Source organism: Narcine bancroftii, chromosome 7 (genome assembly GCF_036971445.1).
Source record: "Narcine bancroftii isolate sNarBan1 chromosome 7, sNarBan1.hap1, whole genome shotgun sequence".
Lineage (NCBI taxonomy): Eukaryota > Metazoa > Chordata > Chondrichthyes > Torpediniformes > Narcinidae > Narcine > Narcine bancroftii.
Window position 1 is genome coordinate 52,584,642 of NC_091475.1, and position 21,019 is coordinate 52,605,660.

Sequence of the window (21,019 nt, forward strand, 5' to 3'; positions counted from 1 at the left end):
TGCACTGCTCATTTAGTGGATGCCCTGGAATTGTCATCCCTGACAGTCAAATACCATGGCATAGTTCATGTGTGCCACATTCTCTCGATTTGGGCCCAGCAAGTGAAAACGAAGCACCATAGTTGTGCCGTGAGTGATTAGTTTCAGCGACTATCCTTAACTCGAAATTGAATAGAAACTGCTGAATATTGCCATTACTTCCAACTTCACTCAGGAAGGGACACTTATCTTCATTTGTCATGAGCTGTGAATGTTGTGAGGAGGAGCGGATAACCAAATTTAAATTTCTGGGAGCCACTATCTCAGAGAACCTTTCCTGGACCCATCACACTAATGTTATCATGAAGAAAGCAGTTCAGCACCACGACTTGTGAAGATTTGCTATGACATGAGAAACCTGAGCAAACTGCTACAGATGCACAGTGGAAAATGTTCTGACTGGTTGTATCATGACCTAGTATGTGGGCGCCAATACCTCTGAGTCTAAAGCCCTGCAAAAGGTAATGGGCACAGCCCATTCCATCACAGGCCGACCTTTCCCCACCATTGAGATCATCTACATGGAACACTGCCAACATCAAGGTTTCACACCAACCAGAATATGCTCTGTTCTCACTGCTTCCACCAAGAAAGGTATAGATGCCACAAGATTCACACCACCAGGTTTAGGAACAGTTGCTCCCCCTCCACCACAAACTCATTTTAAACAAACAAAATCAATCCAAAACTTATTTAAGGACTCTTACTTTGTGCATTTTATTTCGGATTTGCAGTTAGTTTGACGTTTCTTTCTTCTTTTAAACATTTCTTTTGTAGAAGTATCTTCCTTTTTTGAAAATTTTATATTTCATTTGCATCGATATATACATATAAATTCTTCATCATATAACAATACAATATAATAAAAATGATACAAAATGATATATAATTTTTTCTTTTTATCCCCTCCCTCTCCCAAAGAACAAAAAGAGGGGAATATAGAAAAAAACGTGAATTTATTTATCATTCACTATTCATATATTCCTAACATATTATTCTATCCGGTACATATTAATTGGAAGGAGCTGGTGTTATGGATGATGTGGATGGACTCTTACTGATGAAATCCATATATGGTTTCCAAATCATATAAATATTCTCAGGTTGATTCCTTAAATTATAATTTTGGATTTCTGTATGCCATCTATCCAACAAATATATTTTCTTGAGTAGAGTTTTGTGCACTACTGATAAAAATTCTGCCAGGCCCTCAGGAAAAATAATCTCAGGGTTATATGTGATCTCATGTACGTACCCTGACAATAAATCTGAAATTTGAACTTCGGCAAGACCAGCAGTTATTATCCATTCTGAGTTGCCCCTTGAGTCAAGTGTCTCACTTGGGCATTTTAGAATTATCTTGGTGAGGTTGGAGACATCGAAGCACCAGAGTAGGGAATGATATCATTTCAAATATTGTGGTGTCTCAAGTTCAAAGGACATCATCAAAGCAAACCAACCAATTGAGTTTTTTTGAGGAGGAATAAAATTGAAAGTAAGCAAGTGTACTAAACCTATATTGGAGCACAGGTATTGATGTACACAGTTCTGGCTGTCAAATTAGTAAAAGGGATGTTGAGAGAAGAGGGCAACAAAGATTTGAGACTCGGAGTGGAAATGCTGTGGTATGCACGTCAGAAACATATGAATGGATTGAGTCTATTGCAAAAACAAGTCTGAGGTCTAACCTGATAGAGGCCTTGACATTAGGTGGGGCTTTGATGGTGGATGCAGAGAGAAGATTTTTGTGAGGGAAAGAGCATAATCAGATGAAATATCACCAAGAAATATCTATGAAGAGTGGAACATGCTGACAGAGTGAGTGGTTGTATTGGGAAGGGTTGTGGCTGTCATGTTGCATCACTGACCTCGACCTGGTTAGAGGACACACTACCTGCCAATCAAGGTTTGGTTGTGCCAACCCATTAGTGCACACCTTGCTGTTGGGTCCACGTAAATGACCTGGACTGGACTTTCCAGCCTGTCTGTACTTGGCCTTGGGCCAATGGCTGATGTAATTAGATTAACCCTCCTGGCATCGAACCATATTTCCCTGCTAACACGCTGGGCTGGAATCTCCAGCACTATAAAGGTGCCATGTGTTCTTTGTTATCACTCTTTGCCCGCTTGGGACCACCCTGCTTCACTCCAGGCCTCAAAATGTAGAAGGGCGCTGGAGGAACTGTTGGTAAGATGTGCACTGTTAAAAGGTTTGGGAGTGTTTAATTAGTGTCCTTTGTAGCATAGAGCTGTGCCTGCACTGAGTCAAGGAGCGGTGGAGCATCTTAGTGATTTGTGTGTGTGTGCATTTTGTTTACACGCTATTTTGCCCACGTTTATTATGCCGCTTTAGTTGCCCATTCAGAGCCAGCTCTTCAGCGCTTGACGTCCTGCTTTGCGGAAACTGCCAAAATGTTTGGCCTGGAAGTCAGCCTGAAGAAAACTGAGGTCCTCCATCAGCCAGCTCCCCACCATGACTACCACCCCCCCCACATCTCCATCGGGCACACAAAACTCAAAACGGTCAACCAGTTTACCTATCTCGGCTGCACCATTTCATCAGATGCAAGGATCGACAATGAGATAGACAACAGACTCGCCAAGGCAAATAGCGCCTTTGGAAGACTACACAAAAGAGTCTGGAAAAACAACCAACTGAAAAACCTCACAAAGATAAGCGTATACAGAGCCGTTGTCATACCCACACTCCTGTTCGGCTCCGAATCATGGGTCCTCTACCGGCACCACCTACGGCTCCTAGAACGCTTCCACCAGCGTTGTCTCCGCTCCATCCTCAACATCCATTGGAGCGCTCACACCCCTAACGTCGAGGTACTCGAGATGGCAGAGGTCGACAGCATCGAGTCCACGCTGCTGAAGATCCAGCTGCGCTGGATGGGTCACGTCTCCAGAATGGAGGACCATCGCCTTCCCAAGATCGTATTATATGGCGAGCTCTCCACTGGCCACCGTGACAGAGGTGCACCAAAGAAAAGGTACAAGGACTGCCTAAAGAAATCTCTTGGTGCCTGCCACATTGACCACCGCCAGTGGGCTGATAACGCCTCAAACCGTGCATCTTGGCGCCTCACAGTTTGGCGGGCAGCAGCCTCCTTTGAAGAAGACCGCAGAGCCCACCTCACTGACAAAAGGCAAAGGAGGAAAAACCCAACACCCAACCCCAACCAACCAATTTTCCCTTGCAACCGCTGCAATCGTGTCTGCCTGTCCCGCATCGGACTGGTCAGCCACAAACGAGCCTGCAGCTGACGTGGACTTTTTTACCCCCTCCATAAATCTTCGTCCGCGAAGCCAAGCCAAAGAAAAGATTATTTATTGTCCGCTATGTGGTGGTACGCCATTAGGCAGGCGAACCGGCCCCACTTGTCACACACACGTCGGGGCAGCCGGCCAAAATGGCGTCATTGGGTGTTTCCTCCTGACCTCGGCACAAGGCTCAGAAGCCCGTGCTTGGGGACCCTTGTGACACCCCAGTGACGTTGGGGGCCCCCTAGTGCAGTTCTCAGCCAGGTCCAGGCTGGGAGTATAAAACCAGCCAGGGAGCCTGCAATAAATCAGTTTTTGCTCACTGAACTCAACCCGTCTGGTTGTGCGATCCTTCAGTTAGCAGTGTGACCCCGACAGGTTCAAATGTCTTTGAATCCAACATGAATGACCCTTCGATCAACACTATAGCCATCAAGCTTCCTGATTTCTTGGTTCAGGAGCCGGAGACTTAGTCAGCCACGCAGAGGCACAGTTTCACCTCCACCAGATTTCATCAGATTCGACCAAGTTTTACCATGTGGTCACTGCCCTGGACCAGGCCCCCGCCAAATGAGTGCTTCACCTCGTTCAGCACCCACCCATGGAAGATAGTACAGGACCATCAAGCAGTTGCTCACCGGCTCCCTCAGCCTCTCCAGGCGCCAGCGTGCCGCTTGGAGATGCTGCACCTCGACGCCTTGGGGGAAAGAACTCCAATCGAGTTGATGGACGAGATGCTCACACTCATGGGCAATCACATCAACTGCCCACTCTTTGAGTGCATCTTTCTCGACCATCTGCCTGAAGACATCCGGCCGTTACTGTCCCAGGAGAGCTTTGTCGACCCTAGCAAGGTCAATCAAAATGATCAGGAGCTATGACTCGAACGATTCCCAGAGGCATCAGCAGTCCAGCAGGTTACGAGTCACGGGCATGACCACGCAAGCCTTCCTCTAGCGCCGCAGGCATAGCCAGAAGCATAGCCAGAAGCAAGTCATCCACTACAGGCCTCTGCTTCTTCCACCAGCGCTGGGGAGCCAAGGCTCGGAAGTGTCGTCAGCCCTGCTCATTCCAGGGAAATGAAAAGAACGACAGCTGTTAATGGCTGCGGCTGCTGACCAAGAACACACCCTTCTCTACCTGTAGGATTCAGTCAGCGGCTGACGCCTCCTCTTCAACTCTGGGGCCCAGATCAGCGTCATCCTGGCCACAGTCAACAGGTCCCGGAACCGGCCTCAAGGACCTCCCCTCCATGCAGCCAATTCGATGGAGATCTGAACGCATGGAGACAAGACCGTCCACTTCCAGATCGGCCAGCAGAAGTTCTCGTGGAAGATCACCATTTCGTCCCTTCAAACCGCCATCCTGGGTGTCAACTTACTCCTCGCCCACGGACTCCTGGTCATCATTCGAGGTAGACGACTGTACCTTCCAATCCATTCGCCTCAACACCTCCCATACACAGCAGCCGCAGATGGTCACAGTCAGCATGCCCAAGGACGAGTTTCAGCATATCCTGGATGAGTTTCTGTCCCTCCTCAAGCCGCAGTTCTCCGCCGCCTCACCACACCATGGGGTGTTTCATTACATCCCCACCCAAGGTCCACCAAGGCACGCCAGCTCCCGCCGGATAAACTCTAGATAGCGAAGGAAGAGTTCTCGCATCTGCAGGAGCTGGGGATCATTTGATGCTCCGACGGTCCTTGGGCCTCACCACTCCACCTGGTCCCGAAAACCTCCAGCGGCTGGCGCCCCTGCGGAGATTATCGACGGCTTAACGACACAACGGTACCTGACCGTTACTCGATCCCTCACATCCAGAACTTTACGGCCAGCCTGCATAGTGCGAGGGTATTCTCCAAGGTTGACCTGATGCACGGGTATCACCAAATCCCGGTGCATCCCGAGGACATACCCAAAACAGCCATCATCACCCGCTTCGGCTTGTTCAAGTTCCTACGCATGCCGTTCGGGCTCAAGAACACTGCCCAGTCCTTCCAGCACCTTATGGACACAGTGGGTAGGGATTTGAATTTTGTATTCATTTACCTGGATGACGTCCTTGTCGCCAGCAGAGACCGGGCACAACACAAGTCTCACCTGCGCACCCTCTTCTCCTGACCGGCCAACTTCGGCCTAACGATCAATCTGGCCAAGTGCCAGTTTGGGAAAGAGTCCATGCGGTTCCTGGGCCACAAAGGAGCCACAACTGCTGCTATGAAGGTCACTGCAATCAGAGAGTTCACATGCCCAGACAGCCTCAAGGGGCTACAGGAGTTCACGGGTATGGTCAATTTCTATAACCGCTTCATTCCAGGTGCTGCACGCATCATGCAGCCACTCTTTGCTCTCATCGAGGCCAAAGACGAGACACTCGCCTAGACTCCAGAGGCCAGCAGGGCATACGAAGCCACGAAAGATGCCTTCGCGAAGGCTTCCCTGCTCGTCCACCCACGCATTGACCTGCATATGGTGCTCTCCATTGATGCCTCTACCACAGCTGTGTGCGCCGTCGTGGAGCAGCAGGTGAACGGACAGTGGAAACCACTGACATTCTTTAGCCAATTTCTTTGCCTGCCAGAGCGCAAGTATAGCACTTTTGATCGTGAGTTGCTGGGAATGACCCTTGCGGTGCGTCATTTCCACTATTTCTTGGAGGGGAGGCCTTTCACCATTTTTACTGACCACAAACCCCTCACTCAGACACTCGCTATGGCAAGCGATCCTTGGTCAGCCCACCAACAGCGTCACTTCTCCTTCGTGTCAGAGTTCACCACCGACATACGACACAAGGCTGGGAAAGACAACGTGGTCGCTGACACACTCTCATTACAGGCTATTTGCGTGCTGACACCTGGCCTCGACTTTGACCAGCTCGCCCGGGACCAGAAGTCCGATGAGGAGACGTGGGCATTCAGGACTGCCATCATGGCCCTGCGGTTCCAGGACTTCCTGACTCCTCACGGTGGGGGGAACCATCCTGTGCGATGTCTCTATGGGCACCCTGCAACCAGTGGTTCCCCAACAGTGGTGCAGGCAAGTCTTCCACCATATCCATGACCTTTCTCACCCTTCTATCAGGTCCACCTTCCATATGGTGGCAGAACGTTTCGTCTGCCCTGGGCAGATTGCGGACTGGGCCAGAACTTGCTCCCATTGTCAGCTTTCCAAGGTACACAGGCACACCAGAGTGCCCGTACAAGATTTCGAACACATCCGGGTATGGTTCAGCCACATACATGTGGACGTCATCAGACCCTTACCCATTTCCCAAGGTAACCGTTACCTTTTCACAGTGGTAGACTGCATTACTCGTTGGCCTGAGGCAATCCTGCTGCCAGATGCCTCCACGGACTCCGGCTCCCGAGCGCTTTTGAACAATTGGGTTGCCCAGTTCGGCGTCCTGAACCATCTCACCAGTGATCAGGACGCCTAGTTCACCTCTGCGCTCTCAGCACAACTCGCCAACAGGCTGGGGGTCGAGCTACATAACACCACGGCCTATCACCCACAGGCCAATGGACTAGTTGAACAATTGCACCGCCACCTTAAGTTGGCACATGGCCCGCCTCATCGGCCCTAACTGGGTGGGCGAGCTGCCTTGGGTGCTCCTGGGCATCCTCTCGACACCCAAAGAAGACCTACAGGCATCATCAGCTGAGCTGGGCTACGGTGTACCACTAGCTCTACCTAGTGAGTTCATCAATGCACCTCACAACCCCCAGCAGTCACCGCACGGTCTACTTCCCCACTTACAGGCCCAGTTGGACTCCTTCACACCCCTACGCACCATACAAAAGACCGTACAAAGTCGTCCAATGTTCAGGATCCACTTTCACACTGGACAATGGTGGTAAGAGAGAACTGTTTACGGTGGACAGGTTAAAGCCAGCCTACCTCGACCCCACCGAACCAGTAGTTGTGGCCCAACCCAAGAAGCGAGGCCGCTCGGCAAAAAAGGACTGACGCCGGTTCTTGGGGTGACTGTGCTGGTACACCATTAGGCAGGCGAACTGGCCCCGCTTGTCACCCACATGGCAGGGCAGCCGGCTAAATTATGCCATTGGGGGTTTCCTCCCGACCTCGGCACTGGGCTCAGAAGCCCGTGCTTGGGGACCCACGTGATGCCCCGGTGACATCGGGGGCCCCCAGTGTGGTTCTCAGCCAGGTCTGGGCTGAGAGTATAAGACCAGCCAGGCAACCTGCAATAAATCAGTTTTTGCTCACTGAACTCAACCCATCTGGTTGTGCGATCCTTCAGTTAGTAGTGTAGCCGCCGCCACAGCTATTTCTTTGCCACGGCTGCTGTAAACTCTGTGTGTGTGTGTATGTGTGTGTGTGTGTGTGTGTGTGTGTGTGTGTGTGTGTGTGTGTGTGTGTGTGTGTGTGTGTGTGTGTGTGTGTGTGCTGCATCAGTTACCATTTTGCCTTCTGTAAATAAAATCCTTCACTACAAAGAAACTGTGTTCAGAGTCCTTGCCTTTGAGACCTACTAAACGTGTTTCCTTACAACAGTCATTGGTGAATAATGTGCATGCAGTGAAAAGGAGGATGCACAAGCAAAACAGGATCAAGAGAGAAGCGAAGGAAACACTGGGTCCACTGAAGTATCAAAAGGGTAATCTTTGAGTGGATGCAGGGTACATGGGAGAGATCCATAATGGATACTAACAGAAGTAATGCAAGATGGTGAATTCATTGAGGGATATGTTGCTAGTTTGGAGCATGTCAGTATTGAGAAGGAGCAGGTGTTAGATGTTGGGAATACACTAGCATTGGGAAGTGCCCAGGGGCCAATGAGCACTTTCCCAGATTTCCCACTGGGAAATAAGGACGAGATAGCTGTATCCTTTTCTGAGATTTTTCTGTATTTTCATAAGGCACAGTTGAGGTACCTGCAGTCTGGATGTTAACAAATGTTGTTCCTTGATTCAATGAAGCCAGCATGGATAAGCCAACTAATGAGAGGCCATGAGCCTTGCATCACTGACTGCAGAATTGTTGGAGAAATTCTGAGAGATTGGATTGATGTTGAATTAAAATAGTTAACATGACTGCATGTGAGAGAGATCCCAACTCACCCATTTAAATGAGTTTGGTGAAGAGGTAAGGTTTGGAAAAAGTTTTGGATAATTGTCTTTGTATCCTTTAGTAGGGCATTTGACTGGGTCCCGCAAGGTAATCCCAACCAGAAAGTTAAGGCAAATGAGATCCAAGGCAAGCATGCAAATTGGATTCAAATTTGACTTGGTGACATGAAGCAGAAGGGTAATGGTGGAGAGATGCTTTTCTAATTGGATGTCTATGACCAATGCTGTACCACAGGAATCAATGCTGGGTCCCTTCCTGACTGTACTTTCTGTAATGGCAGCATATCTATGACAAGGATGTGCATGTTGGAGGCATGATTGAAAGTTTGGGCTAATGTGAAAATTGATGGTAGTGTGAATGCAGAAGGAGGTTGACTGAGACAACTATGAGTTTGATGCAGGGAACATGGAAGGGGTCCATAAGGAATACTAGTAGAAGCAATGATAGATAGTGAATTCAATGATAGTTTGTGACCATTGAGAAGATTTTAGATGTTTGGAACATACACGCATTGGGAAGTGCCCAGGGCCAAATTAACAGGATATGGAATGTTGGGTAGAGCCAACATGGAAATTAATTCCAACAAATGCATTTTGGGAAGCCATACAGGAGTAAGGCACACAAAGTAAATGGTAGGGCATTAAGGAATATTGTTGAGCAGAGAGTCCTTGGGATCAAGTCCATCGTTCCCTGAAAGTAGCACACAGAATTATGAAGAAGACATCTGGCACATTTGCTTTCATAGGTTGGGTGGGGAATATAAAAGTGGGATTTTTTTTGTTGCAGTAGCAGCAGGTTTGAACACAAGGAGTATTTTGTACAGTTTTAGTGGGCAGACTCGAGGAAAGATGTGATTGTACTGGTGAGAGTACAGAGAAGATTCAACAGTATATTGCCTGGATTGGAAGATTTGGTTATGGGGGGAGATGGGTGGAGTTTGGTTCATTCTCCCTGGAGGGGGTGAAGAGAGAGAATTAGAACAAATAAGAAGCACAAATGGACAGTCAGAATCTTTCATCCATGAAGGGCATATCAACATATTTCATTTTTAAAATAATACACAAAGCATGACTGTTTACACTACTGTGAAGCTAGAAGGTGCAAGTTAAGATGAAGTGAAAGGAGGTCCGAGGGAAATGATTTTACATGGAGAATATCATCGAAGGATATGGACCTGATGAGATGAATGGGATTGATATGGATAGGCAAAAGGTTGGCATGGAAGTGTAAGGGCCTTCTGTATATTTTTTACCCTTGGAGGAAAAAGAGAATGGAGAGGTATGCTGGTACATCTGGATAAGAAGGATCCATTGGAATATAAATTCTGGAACAGATTGGTTGACCTGAATTGATACTTTCCATGCACCATAATTAAAGTAATCATGTTTTCAGCCCTGAAGGGGATGACTGAACCAATCAGCCCAAGAATAGATTCTGCAAATTGGCAGTGTTGGAAATCCAAACAAACCAAAGATCTGTGCTTCAGCAAGCTATGAAATATTACCAACGAGATGTGTAGAGCTAAATCATTTCATCTGGTCTCTTAACTTTTTCATATTCAATACTGGACCTGTACTGCTGTTCCAGATTGGCTTTTAACTACAAATGTATTAAATTTTGAATTTCCCATTTCTCTTGACTTGTGCCTTTGGATCAATGGTGTACATGTCTTTGGATACTTGTCCAGTGACTTGGCCAAGATATCCCTTTGCACAGTGCCCTTGATAGACAATAACATCATGATCCTTACCCTGACGATGGAAATTGGAGTGAGAGCTGTTGGATTTTGCAAAATGGATTGTTTCATTCCTTCCATGTAATTTCCCCCTCAGTACCTACTGCTGAAACCACAGGAAATGCTACACATGCCCACATCTCCTCCTTCACCATCCCTAGCCCCAAACAGTTCATCCAAGTGAAGCAACACTTTACTTGTGAATCTTTAGATGTCATCTCCTGCATCCAATGCCCCCATTATGGCTTCTTCAACATTGGAGATACTGTCCCTCTTCCCTATCCCTCTTCCTCCAGCTCCCCACCTCGCCATTCAGAAAGCTACCACCTCCCCATCATTACTCAGTTTTTTTCACATCTGCCCTCCCACCAACATCCAGCTCTGACATCTTGTCAGTAAGCTTGTACTCCTATCCCTGCTCCTCCTTCCCGACTTCCCTGAGCTTTTTATTTCAGCACCTGCCAGTTCTCAGCTCATACCAAGGGGCTCAGGTTGAAAACGTTGGTTACATACCTTTGCTTCCTATGGATACTGCATGGGTTGCTTAGTTTCTCTCGCACTTTTGGGTTTTGCATTTTTATTGCAGCATGTGCAAACTTTCCTGTTTAACTTTGTGCCTTGCTTTGGTTCAGAGAAGAAAACTACTACTTTGACGTTCTTGGTGGACGCGTTGCAGATGAGTAAACTTCTCCAAGCAGTTTGTTCCACTGTTAATATTGTAAAAAACTTACTCTGTTCCAATCCAGTGCCTCCACAGATGAGGGCAATTGATTTTTATGGAAAAGCTTGCCCGCAAAATGTCTTTCCGCATATGTTTCACCATTCCCAGCACACAACCTGAAACATATCTGGAAAACGCAGCGCGTTTTATGGAATTGAAGCAATACCCAGAAGAAATCAATCAGGAATTGCAAATTATTGGCCTGTGGCAAGGATGGGGGCTGGGTGTGAGATGTCATGGGTGTTTATTTCCTGCTACTTCACGTTCAATTGTTTGAGAAGACATAATGATCTTTTAGATGGGTGTTTAGCATCAGATAAACTTTGCAAGAGAAAAGCAAGAGCTGCAGATGTTGTAACCTTGAGCAAACTAAGAGAAGCTTGAAGGACTCAGCAGATCAAACCATGCATGGAAGAAATGGTCAATCAATACCATGGAACAGAAGCCATTGTTTTGAGACTGAGATTATCCTGAAAAATTGACTGACTGTTTCTCTCCATGGATGTTGTCTGATCTGCCATGCCCTCTTCACCCTGCTACCATCAAGAGAAAGGTACAGCAGCCTAAAGACGAGCACTAAGGACAGCTTCTTTCCTGCTGCCATCAGATTCTTGAATGATCAATGAACTAAAGATGCAGTCTTACATTGACTTATTGTGTTACATTTTTATTTATTTTTGGAAGGTGGTTTATATGAATGTTTGCTCTGTGATGCTGCCACAGAACACCAAATTTTATGACTTGTTCATGACAGTAAATTCTGATTCTGTTAAATCAACTTTGCATGCCAACTGCCATAATTGTTTACTGCTCTGCTCATCTAGGTGTCAGAAATGCATGTGATGGTATATCCTCAGGTGGCCTCTAGTGTAATTCATAGCAGATGTTTCTATGTGGCCATTTTGAACTAAACACTGAATACTGCCATCTTTAACTATAAATTTACTACACAATGTGTTCTTTATTGCGATTACTTTGAGAGAGAATACACCTCCAGCATATTAGTTCTTTGCAGTGAATTGATAGATGATCTGCAGCTCTCGGGTTTTTGATCAACAGGCAGCTGGAGAAAAGATTGTGTGTTTATTTCTGGGGCTGGGTAAGTCTTTAAGCAATGTAATTCCTGAGCTTCTGTCTGCCAGGCCTAACACTTGTAATCTGACTTCACGTGGTGTATGCAGCTCCAATGTCCTGACTGAGGATGGGAAGGGAAATGTGAAAAAAAATCTTCTTAACACTGTCTACTAAAAATGAGTGAAAGTTGGATGAGGATAATCCTATCTTTGGCCTCTCCCACCTGATGGGAAATCTGCTTGTAATGATGAACTGTGCACACACGTGTGGAATGTGATTGCATCAGTGTGATATTGCAGAGTGGCATACATGCACCATGGGCAATCATTCACTTTCAAGATGAGGAGAAATATTGAATGTAAAGAATCATCTGCTGGTGCATTGAGATTGTGACTCCAACTGGATGAATTTGATGGAAGTGGCAACTTTGCCTGGAAAGGGAAATTCAGGGGGTCTGTTGCTTTTCCATGCCCTTCAAGTAATGATCTCCTGGTAAGTGCTTTTCATGTTTTTGAGGAACATGGGAGCAGGATTTGATCATTCAACATGAGTTTGTTTTTTCCAGAAAGACCATGGCTAACCCACAAATCTGTAATTCTGTTGACCCATCCAAATGTTTCGTGAAGAGTCTCTTGGAAAGGAAAGATGCAGATTGCTTGTGAGCCCATAAATGTTCAGGATAACACAAGGAAGTAAAATCAAAAAATAATGAACATGAACAATATTGGGAAATAATTTTGGCATTTATTTTAATTTGCATTAATAAACTCAGACTGAGGCATTCTCTTTGTTCGGATGAGGTAGCAGATGGTAAAGTGTACCATTTTATTCCATTCTGGTGTCTTTGCATTATTTATATTGCTGAGCTGAGAATCTGGAATCAATGTTTCCAATGTGAGAAGGTATCTCAAAAAACTGGATCATAAAACAACTGTGTTGTTACGGGAGATGTTAGAATGGTTATGGATAAATGTTTTTAAAAGAGATTGTGATGGTTTAGTGTAGGTTATACTTCACAAACAGAGTAACACTTCACAAAAGACATCTCATTTTAAAATGCAAGAGCTTTGCGGAAGCTAGACAGTGAGGTTTCGGTTGACTTTGCAGAAGCAATGAAGAATGCTGATCTAATGTGTATAAACAATAAAGACCAGGCTCAGAGAGGCTGATAAAATCTTTGAAAGATTGGGTTTGGAGCCCTGTAAGATCATTTTGTTTTTAACAAGCAGAGAGGAAAAAAACAAGTGATTTCTTTTTAAAGCGAGAGAGAGAAGTCGGTTCGACAGTAACAGTTGAGGCTGCAAAATAGCAAGCTGGCAGGCTTGTTGAAAACCCCATTTTGAAGATAGGTTGTGAGTTCTGAGCTCAACCTGTTCAAACCCTTGTAGTCCTTACAAGAGGAAAATGGCTGGCTAGAGCGTTTCTCCTGAAATAAGGGAAACAAGAGGAACTCTGTGGTGACCTGGAAGAAGTGGTTATCATTGCCCCATGATGGGGCAAGATTCTTTGGCAAGACATTGAAGAGGCTGATCGGAAGAAATCAGTTTGTGTGTGTTCAATGAGCAACAAATTTCTCTCTGAAACCAATAAGAACCTTCTTGAGCAGTAATCATTTAACTTTAAGAACCAGAGCCTGGTGAAGATTCATCAATGTTGAATTCTGTACACAGTATGAGAATTGCCTGATACCAGTGAACTTGGAGAAGTGAAAAATGAATGATTGGACAGTGAAACAGAGAACTTTTCTGAACATATACACATTACATACAGGGTCATTTAGAAGGGGGTTAAGTTAATAGTAATAAGTTTAAGATTGATCTTATTATTATGTTTGAAGAAAATTGAAAGCTACTTTTGTTTAAGTAACTATTGCTGCTGGGTTTTGGAGTCCTCTGGGCTCGTAACACCATGCATCAAAGGAGCTTAGGGCAAGTTACTTTTTTGCAGGCTTGGCGTCATGGGCAGGCATCCGCGGTCCATTCCCCCTCCCAATTAGTTATTATTGCCCCCTCACCCACCTGCAGCACAAGCGCCAATAGCGGGGTGCAGACCACATCAGGTGACACCATCAGAGAGGGTGTCACCAAAATGAATCACATGGTTTTGTCTCCACGCACTATCAGCACAAGCATTTGTCTGAAATGCCAGAGGGAGGGGGAAGTGTGACGGATAGAGGATGTTCATGGCAGGTATGGCACCCACTCACCAACAACCCCTGCGTTTCCCCTAATTCCTCCACCACCCCCCAATTATATCTCTTCTGATGACCAACTGCTTTTCGGGTCTGAGAAAGCAGCCCATCTGGAAAAAGCAGTTCATCTTGTTGACATTCAACAACAAGAATATCCTGCTCACAACAAATTTATCTTCCAAGCTATGTTTGTTTAATAACTGGAGATGAAAATCCACATGATCTGCTATCACAATTAGATTACCAAGCCTAACTGGTGCAAAGATTTGTGAGTAAAACAAAATATTTGTTGGGTTTTTCTGTGCCCTGTTTGTTTAAAATGCACAGTTGTGCTTTGTCCTGTTGAAATTGGTGTTCATTCTGGGCTTGATGATTTACTTATTCCATTTATATGCAGAATCTAAGTTAACATTATCTCCCGGCATCATTAACTCCAAGGTTCCAGAGTTCAGCTCTGTATCATTTATTTCATTCTCTGCACATCGTAGAATCCAAATAACTGTCTTCCTTATGATGTCATTGGCACTTAATATTTGAAGAAAAATTTTAAAAATGCATACAAATTGCCAAATTTCCAACTAATTCTTTTCAATTATATTGGAGGGTTTCCTTAATTACTGCTCTTTTCAGTAGAACAGCACTTACTCTAATTGAGATCATGAGGTGAGGCACTGAGCTCTTCAATGCAGAACATCTCTGAGGCTGAAAAGAGAAAATGGAATCAATTTGGAAAGTTATAATGAGATGAAACAATACCTGTGTTTTAAAAGGTTGCAAACAGTAATGGCTGAGCTTCCATGTTTGGTGTGGGGGGGGGGGGAATCTTGAGATTTGTTCATTGTTGAGCGAGACCCTGAAGACATCATCTGAAAACTCGCTGGGTGCTCTGACAAACCCCACCCCTACATCATCTCCACCACAATTGACCTCCAACTTGTGATTTTTCAATTGGACAGTGAACTTGTCATGTTGAATGATTGGAGATTTCTTCCAGATGAAGTGGGTGGTAGAATCTGATGAGAATTGATGGGGATGCTGGGAGAATTAATTGGGATCCATATTTGTTGATGTGGACCAAAGAGCCTGTTTCTGAGCTGTATCAGTGTAAGGTAATGATAATGTACATATGCACCATGTTTTTTATTAATTTCAGCCAAACAGATACTGCATAAAAACCAACAAAAGTATACCTTAAAGAGAGATAATAAATAGAAAAGATGGATAGTTACTAAATATTCACATTGACTGTTGTGCAAGAGAAAAACAAGTGACATTACAATCGTGCAGACAGTATTGTGTGATGTCAGAGCAGTCCATGGTTAGTACAGGGGGGGGGGGGGAATCAAGAGCCTGATTGCTGTTGGAAAGTAACCGCCCTTGAACCAAGAGTTGCTGATGTACAGACTTCTGTTCCTTCAACCTGAAGGTTGTTCCCATGGTGATGTGGTCCTACATGATGTTGGCTGCCTCCTTGAGGTAGCACCTCACATAGATGTCTTCAGTGGATGGGAGATCAGATCCTATGATAGACCTACTTCTGATCACCTTATGTTATAGAGGTTGAAATATTAAGTTGTGTTTGTCACCAGCACAGCTGTGATCTTACTGAGAGGCAGACAAGGTTTGAGGGGACAGTTATTTTTGTAGTCTTCATTTTCCCCTGAGCATTTCTCTCCTCGGCACCTCCTTTTAAGATATCAATTAAAACATCTTTGGCCATGCTGGATTTCAGGACTTGTATTCTGATGTCGCGTTCCACGTCAAATCTAGCTTCAAATGCAGAGTAGATGTCTATTTCATTGAAGCAATTTGTTGTTTCGAGAAAATGTATTAGCATTAATAGAATATAATTTAGTTCTATGTTAGATTGATCACTCACACTGAAGAACAACATGTATGTTGTGATTCTCATGTTATAAGCTATCAAATGTTAACCTTGCCACTGAGAAGGTGAGGCTGACATGTCCTTACTCCAAAGGTTGACCTTATTTCCCTTCCCTGATGGGTGAGATTGAATCTCATTTAATTTATTTCACTTTGAATCGGAAGCTTGTGGAGTAGAATTTACCTTGAAGACTTGCAAAACATTATTTTTCAACTGAGCAAATAGGTTTTGCTGTTTTTCCAGTTTGGATATGAAACAAGAACCAACCTCCTGATTTAAGTGGATTGCAAATATTTTGCAGAACTCTTGTGTGAAGAGTGAAGGAATTATGGGTAATAGTTATCTCATGATTGACACCACTGAACGAAAAGATGAACTATTTACTCCTATTATTAATGGATATGTGCACAAGCTTGTTGCTGTGTTTGTTCACACTATAACAAAGATAACACTTAAATGTGCTTCAGGATTTTCTGAATGCATCAAAGGAGAAAGATAAATGCAAGTTGATCCACCTTTTGAGCCATCAGCTCATTAACACAAGTCAGGTTCTGATGAAGATTCTTTGACCTAAAATGTTAGCTATTTCTCTTCCGAAAGATTCTGCTTGACTATTTGGTGTTTCCAGCTTTTCCTATGTTTTATTTCAGACTTGGAACATCTCTAGTATTTTCTTTTAAGTTTTCGCCTTCCTGAAGCTGTCTGTGTCTACTGACGTTTTGTAAATATAAATGTGGAACAATAGAAATGAAAATACTAACACTTCTGGGTACTTCCTTGTGTTTCCAAGTAGAATTTAGTGCTCCAAAATTTGTGACAGGAAATCCAGATCCCACTAAAAGCAGGGTTTCCTGATTAGAAAAATAAGATTCTTTTTCTAAAGTTGCCAAAATTTAAAGTTCTAAGTTTAGATTTATTGTCAGAGTACTTACTGTGATGGAGTATATAGATATGTTTTTGGGAGATAAATTGGGGGAAGGTTTGTTAGTGTAGGTCACATACAAACACTTTAAAACAGATCTTATTTAAAATGCTGGAGCTCTGCTAATGCGAGACATGTCAGGGCCTCAAAGACTTTGCAAAAGCTTTGGAGAGTGCCCAAGAGCCTTCACTAATGGATTGTTGTTAACAAAAAGGCAACAGATAAAAGAGCTTGTCAGAGCCACAGATTGTCTGGAAGGGAACTTGCTGTTTTAAGAGGGTCAGATGGTTTTGCAAGTCGAGAGAGAAATACAGGCTTTCTCTGTGTGTGTGAAAGAGAGACACACACAGACATCATTTCTATAGTGTTATAGTCAGTAACAGCAGCTGGGACTGGCAAGCTTGTGGAAAACCCCATTTGGAAGACAGGTTGTGCATTTTTAGTTTTGCCTGATCAAAGCCCTTGTGGTTCATGCAAGAGGAGAAGACTGGCTGCCTAATGTTTCACTTGAAATAAGAGAAACAGGAAGGAACTCTGTGGTGACCTGAAAGAAAGGTTATCATCTGGAGAACCCTGAGGGGGCAAGTTTCTTTGGCGACACTGACATGGCTGATGGAAGTAAATGTTACAACAAAACTCTCTCTGATAACCGACAAGAACCTTCCTGAGCGATAACCATTTACCTTTCAAGCACCAAAGCCTGGTGAACTTTATAAATATTAAATTTTGTGCACAGTATAAATTCTGTGCCTGTAAACAGTGAACTTGGAGGAATGAGAGGTGAGAATGGACTGTGAATTAAAGAAATATTCTGAAATTACACAGCCATTACATGCACGTGCGCTTAGAATTAGAAGGGGGTTAAGTTAGGTTAGTTAAGTCAGTAGTAATAAGTTAAAGCGTGATTCTGTTTTCATGTTTAAAGATAATTAAAAGCAATTTTGTTTAAGTAACCATTTTTCTTGGAGAATATCCATTGCTGATGGGTTTTGGGGTCCTCTGGGCTTGTAACAATATGACATTACATACAACCCTGAGATTCTTTCTCCTGCAGGCGAAACAGAATTTCTCCTTGCAGAAACTCTAATCAAGAAAAGAGAGGATACAAAACAGAGAAATGTAAACAAAGAAAGAAATATAAATAGTCCAATCAACAAGAAAAATAAATAAAAATAACTATTACCCTCGCAACTTGTGCAGATTATTTACAACCTCACATATCATTGGAGAGAACCAGGCCTTAGGAGTTGAAACCTTGGTGAACAGGAGCCGAAAGCACAAAATTAAAGATTTGTATCCATATTTGTGAGGAGAGCAGGTCGGGTGAACATGTGCATATGGGTAGGAATGACTCTCAGGGATCTCTCACTTCTGATGGCACGCATGGTGAAGGGGTACCTGGGATGGGATGCACCATCACTCTTGATTGAGACCACCCAATCCATCAAGGGCCTCCTCTTTCATTGGTGAGAGTTTCAAGATGCCATGATGGTCTCATGAATGACCTGAAGACTTGAGGAACTGTGCTGGAAGCAGATCATCTTCAAACCTGAGGGACAAGCTTAAAAAGACCTGTCATGCCTTTTTTTTCTACCCAAATACTCAAATACTCAAATTAACAAGCAAACCCCAGACATTTTTCAGACAGTGGGAGAAAACTGGAACACCTAGAGGAAATCCTTGCAGATACAGGGTGAATGTACAAACTCATTACAGATGGGGTCAGATTCAAACCCAGGTCACTGCCACTGTAATAGCGTTGTGCTAACGACGAGGCTAACTGTGCCACCCCTTGATAACCAATAATGACAGATTGTGTGAATGAACTAATGGACTGCTAGTGAGTTGAATTTGAATGAAGACATTGCTATTAATTAAAATTTATCCCATTTGTTTTATTTTCTGTCAAGAAATTTCATCACTCTACTGCACACTAAATGGTTCCATGTTAAAGCAGTGGTGTATTTAATAAAGTGAAGTCCAGTTGTGACAGATCATCAATATTTATTGGAGTTGAATTGCCATACCTTGAGATGTAATTTGATTGAGAAGAGAAAATTAAATGTGAAATGCTGACAGATGCCTATTAATAATTGGCTGTTATTTCTGAAGGTTTGATGTTGATGCAACAGAGCTGCACAGTTGGATGACACGCTCTGAAGTTATCCTTCAAAGCCCAGAGTTTGCAATTTATCGGAAAGAAGGAAGTATCACGGATCTTCAGGAAAAAGTGAATGTAAGTCAGGTATTTACTGTGTGAAAGGCACTGCCTGGAACTACATTTCCAGTTGGTTGCCCTCAATTCCCTGTATAGTTGTGCAAGTATTTTAATTCTGAAATACATTACTGTTTTTACAAACAAATTAACTCAGCCAAAAGATTAACTTGCTGTATGTTGCATAACAGAATATAGATTTTCTTTTAACCTCCTTCAAGACGTGATTCAAGGAAACCTCATTTTCTTGTGTTGCAGGCTATCGAAAGAGAGAAACTTGAAAAATACAGAAAATTACAAGATGCCAGCAGATCAGCTCAGGCCTTGGAGGAACAGATGGTGAATGGTAATTACATGCAAGTTGATTCAGATCAACTTCTTGGGGATTTGTGCAAGACATAATCTCACATTTTTCACACAAGCGATAAGAGCAAATTGCATTCTAAAAGCAACTTTGCGGAAACCATTTAATTGAGCATCTGAGAATCATGCATCCAATCAGCTATGCCTCTTCCTCCGCTCAAAGTTCGTGGGCCCCCTTCCCTGTGAAGCAGTCAAGTTTTGGTTTGTTCCTTTGTTCTCTCTTCCCAACTTTATGCGAGGTGAAAAGAAACACACCTTTTACTTAAATGTGCTGTGGTTCCAGGATGGGGGGGGGGGGGTGGGGTTCATATTCTGCAAGCAGTTGAGAATGGCTGCATTAAATAGCTCAATTGAAGGGATACTGCCTTATGTAAGCATTTATTTACTCCAGTTCATCCATGAAGCCTACACCAGATAGGCGTCGTTCATCCAGTGGTTCTCAACCTTTTTCTTTATCACTTTAAGTAATCCCTATGCTCTATGATTAGTAAGGGATTGCTTAAGGTGGTGTGTGGGTGGAAAGAAAAAGCTTGTAAACCATTGTTTTAATCATACCTCATTGACTCGTTATGTGTATGGTTTCAGAACTCCAAGGAAATGGGCCAATGACAATTTTTTCTCAAGGAAAATATTTCAGTAACAGTTGGGTCTAGAGAAGTGATTCTCACCCTTTCCTTCTCACTCACATACCATCTTAAGCAATCCCTTACTAATCACAGAGCGCCTATGGCAGAGGGGTTACTTTAGGTGGGAAGTGAGTGGAAAGAAAAAGGTTGAGAACCACTGATTTACTTCATCAATTATGACATAAAGAATCTGATTTTTTTTTCAAGACTTGCCTCAGTTGCAGTGATCCTGCTTGGCATAAACTGTTGTTGTTTGAGGTGAACATATTAACAGATGAGAGTAAGGTTTCCACTGAAACTTCTGCAAGCATCTTTTTAATTTTAGTGGGAGAAACTTTGGTGCCCTGGTAATTTTTTTTTCTTCATATCTGCATAAAGTCAGGTTGTTAAAACTCCATGATAAAATGAAACAATCCAAGGCAGCGTGTTGGTCCATCTCGTGCCTGTGATAAGGCAGCACTCTCTCTATTGCACAGGGTGAGAGTGTCAGCTTGGACTCCGTGCTGATAATTTAGATTGGGATGTAAACCACTGGCAGAGGGAAGGATGTAATCAGTCACCACATTTCCTTCCACAAATAATTTTATAACAGCTAAAAATAATGTATTCTGACTTGAGTGTGTCCTTTGTTGCCTTCTGAGGCAATTGAAATTCTGACTTTTCTTAACCTTGGAATTAACTGTCCACATCTCCTTTTGCTGCTGAATTCGTTGGCCAAGTGCTGCTTTCACCATTAGTTGCCCACTCTCAAATGAAGTGCCTTTTGTTGCTGTTGGAAAAATAAAAACTTGAAAACAAAACTGTGGAAGACACTATGCTGCTGGCCTGAATGTGATTGGGAGATTGACGCAAGGAGTTCATACAGAAGGACTGTCTGTAATTGACTGGCC

At 43.8% G+C, this 21,019-nt stretch overlaps 1 protein-coding gene across 24 annotated transcripts in view; it reads left to right on the plus strand.

Annotated features, from left to right (window-relative positions):
- The window catches only part of dmd (dystrophin), a 1,604,005-nt gene that overhangs the window by 590,042 nt on the left and 992,944 nt on the right, over nucleotides 1-21,019 (plus strand). For all 24 annotated transcript variants that reach the window (XR_011341867.1, XM_069890130.1, XM_069890120.1 and 21 more), the window contains 2 exons: nucleotides 19,038-19,161; nucleotides 19,399-19,486. Coding sequence is in view for 23 of the 24 variants with exons in the window: in XM_069890130.1 (XP_069746231.1) it covers nucleotides 19,038-19,161; nucleotides 19,399-19,486 (212 nt within the window). In the remaining variant the exon portion in view is untranslated. The remainder of the gene's footprint in view (nucleotides 1-19,037; nucleotides 19,162-19,398; nucleotides 19,487-21,019) is intronic.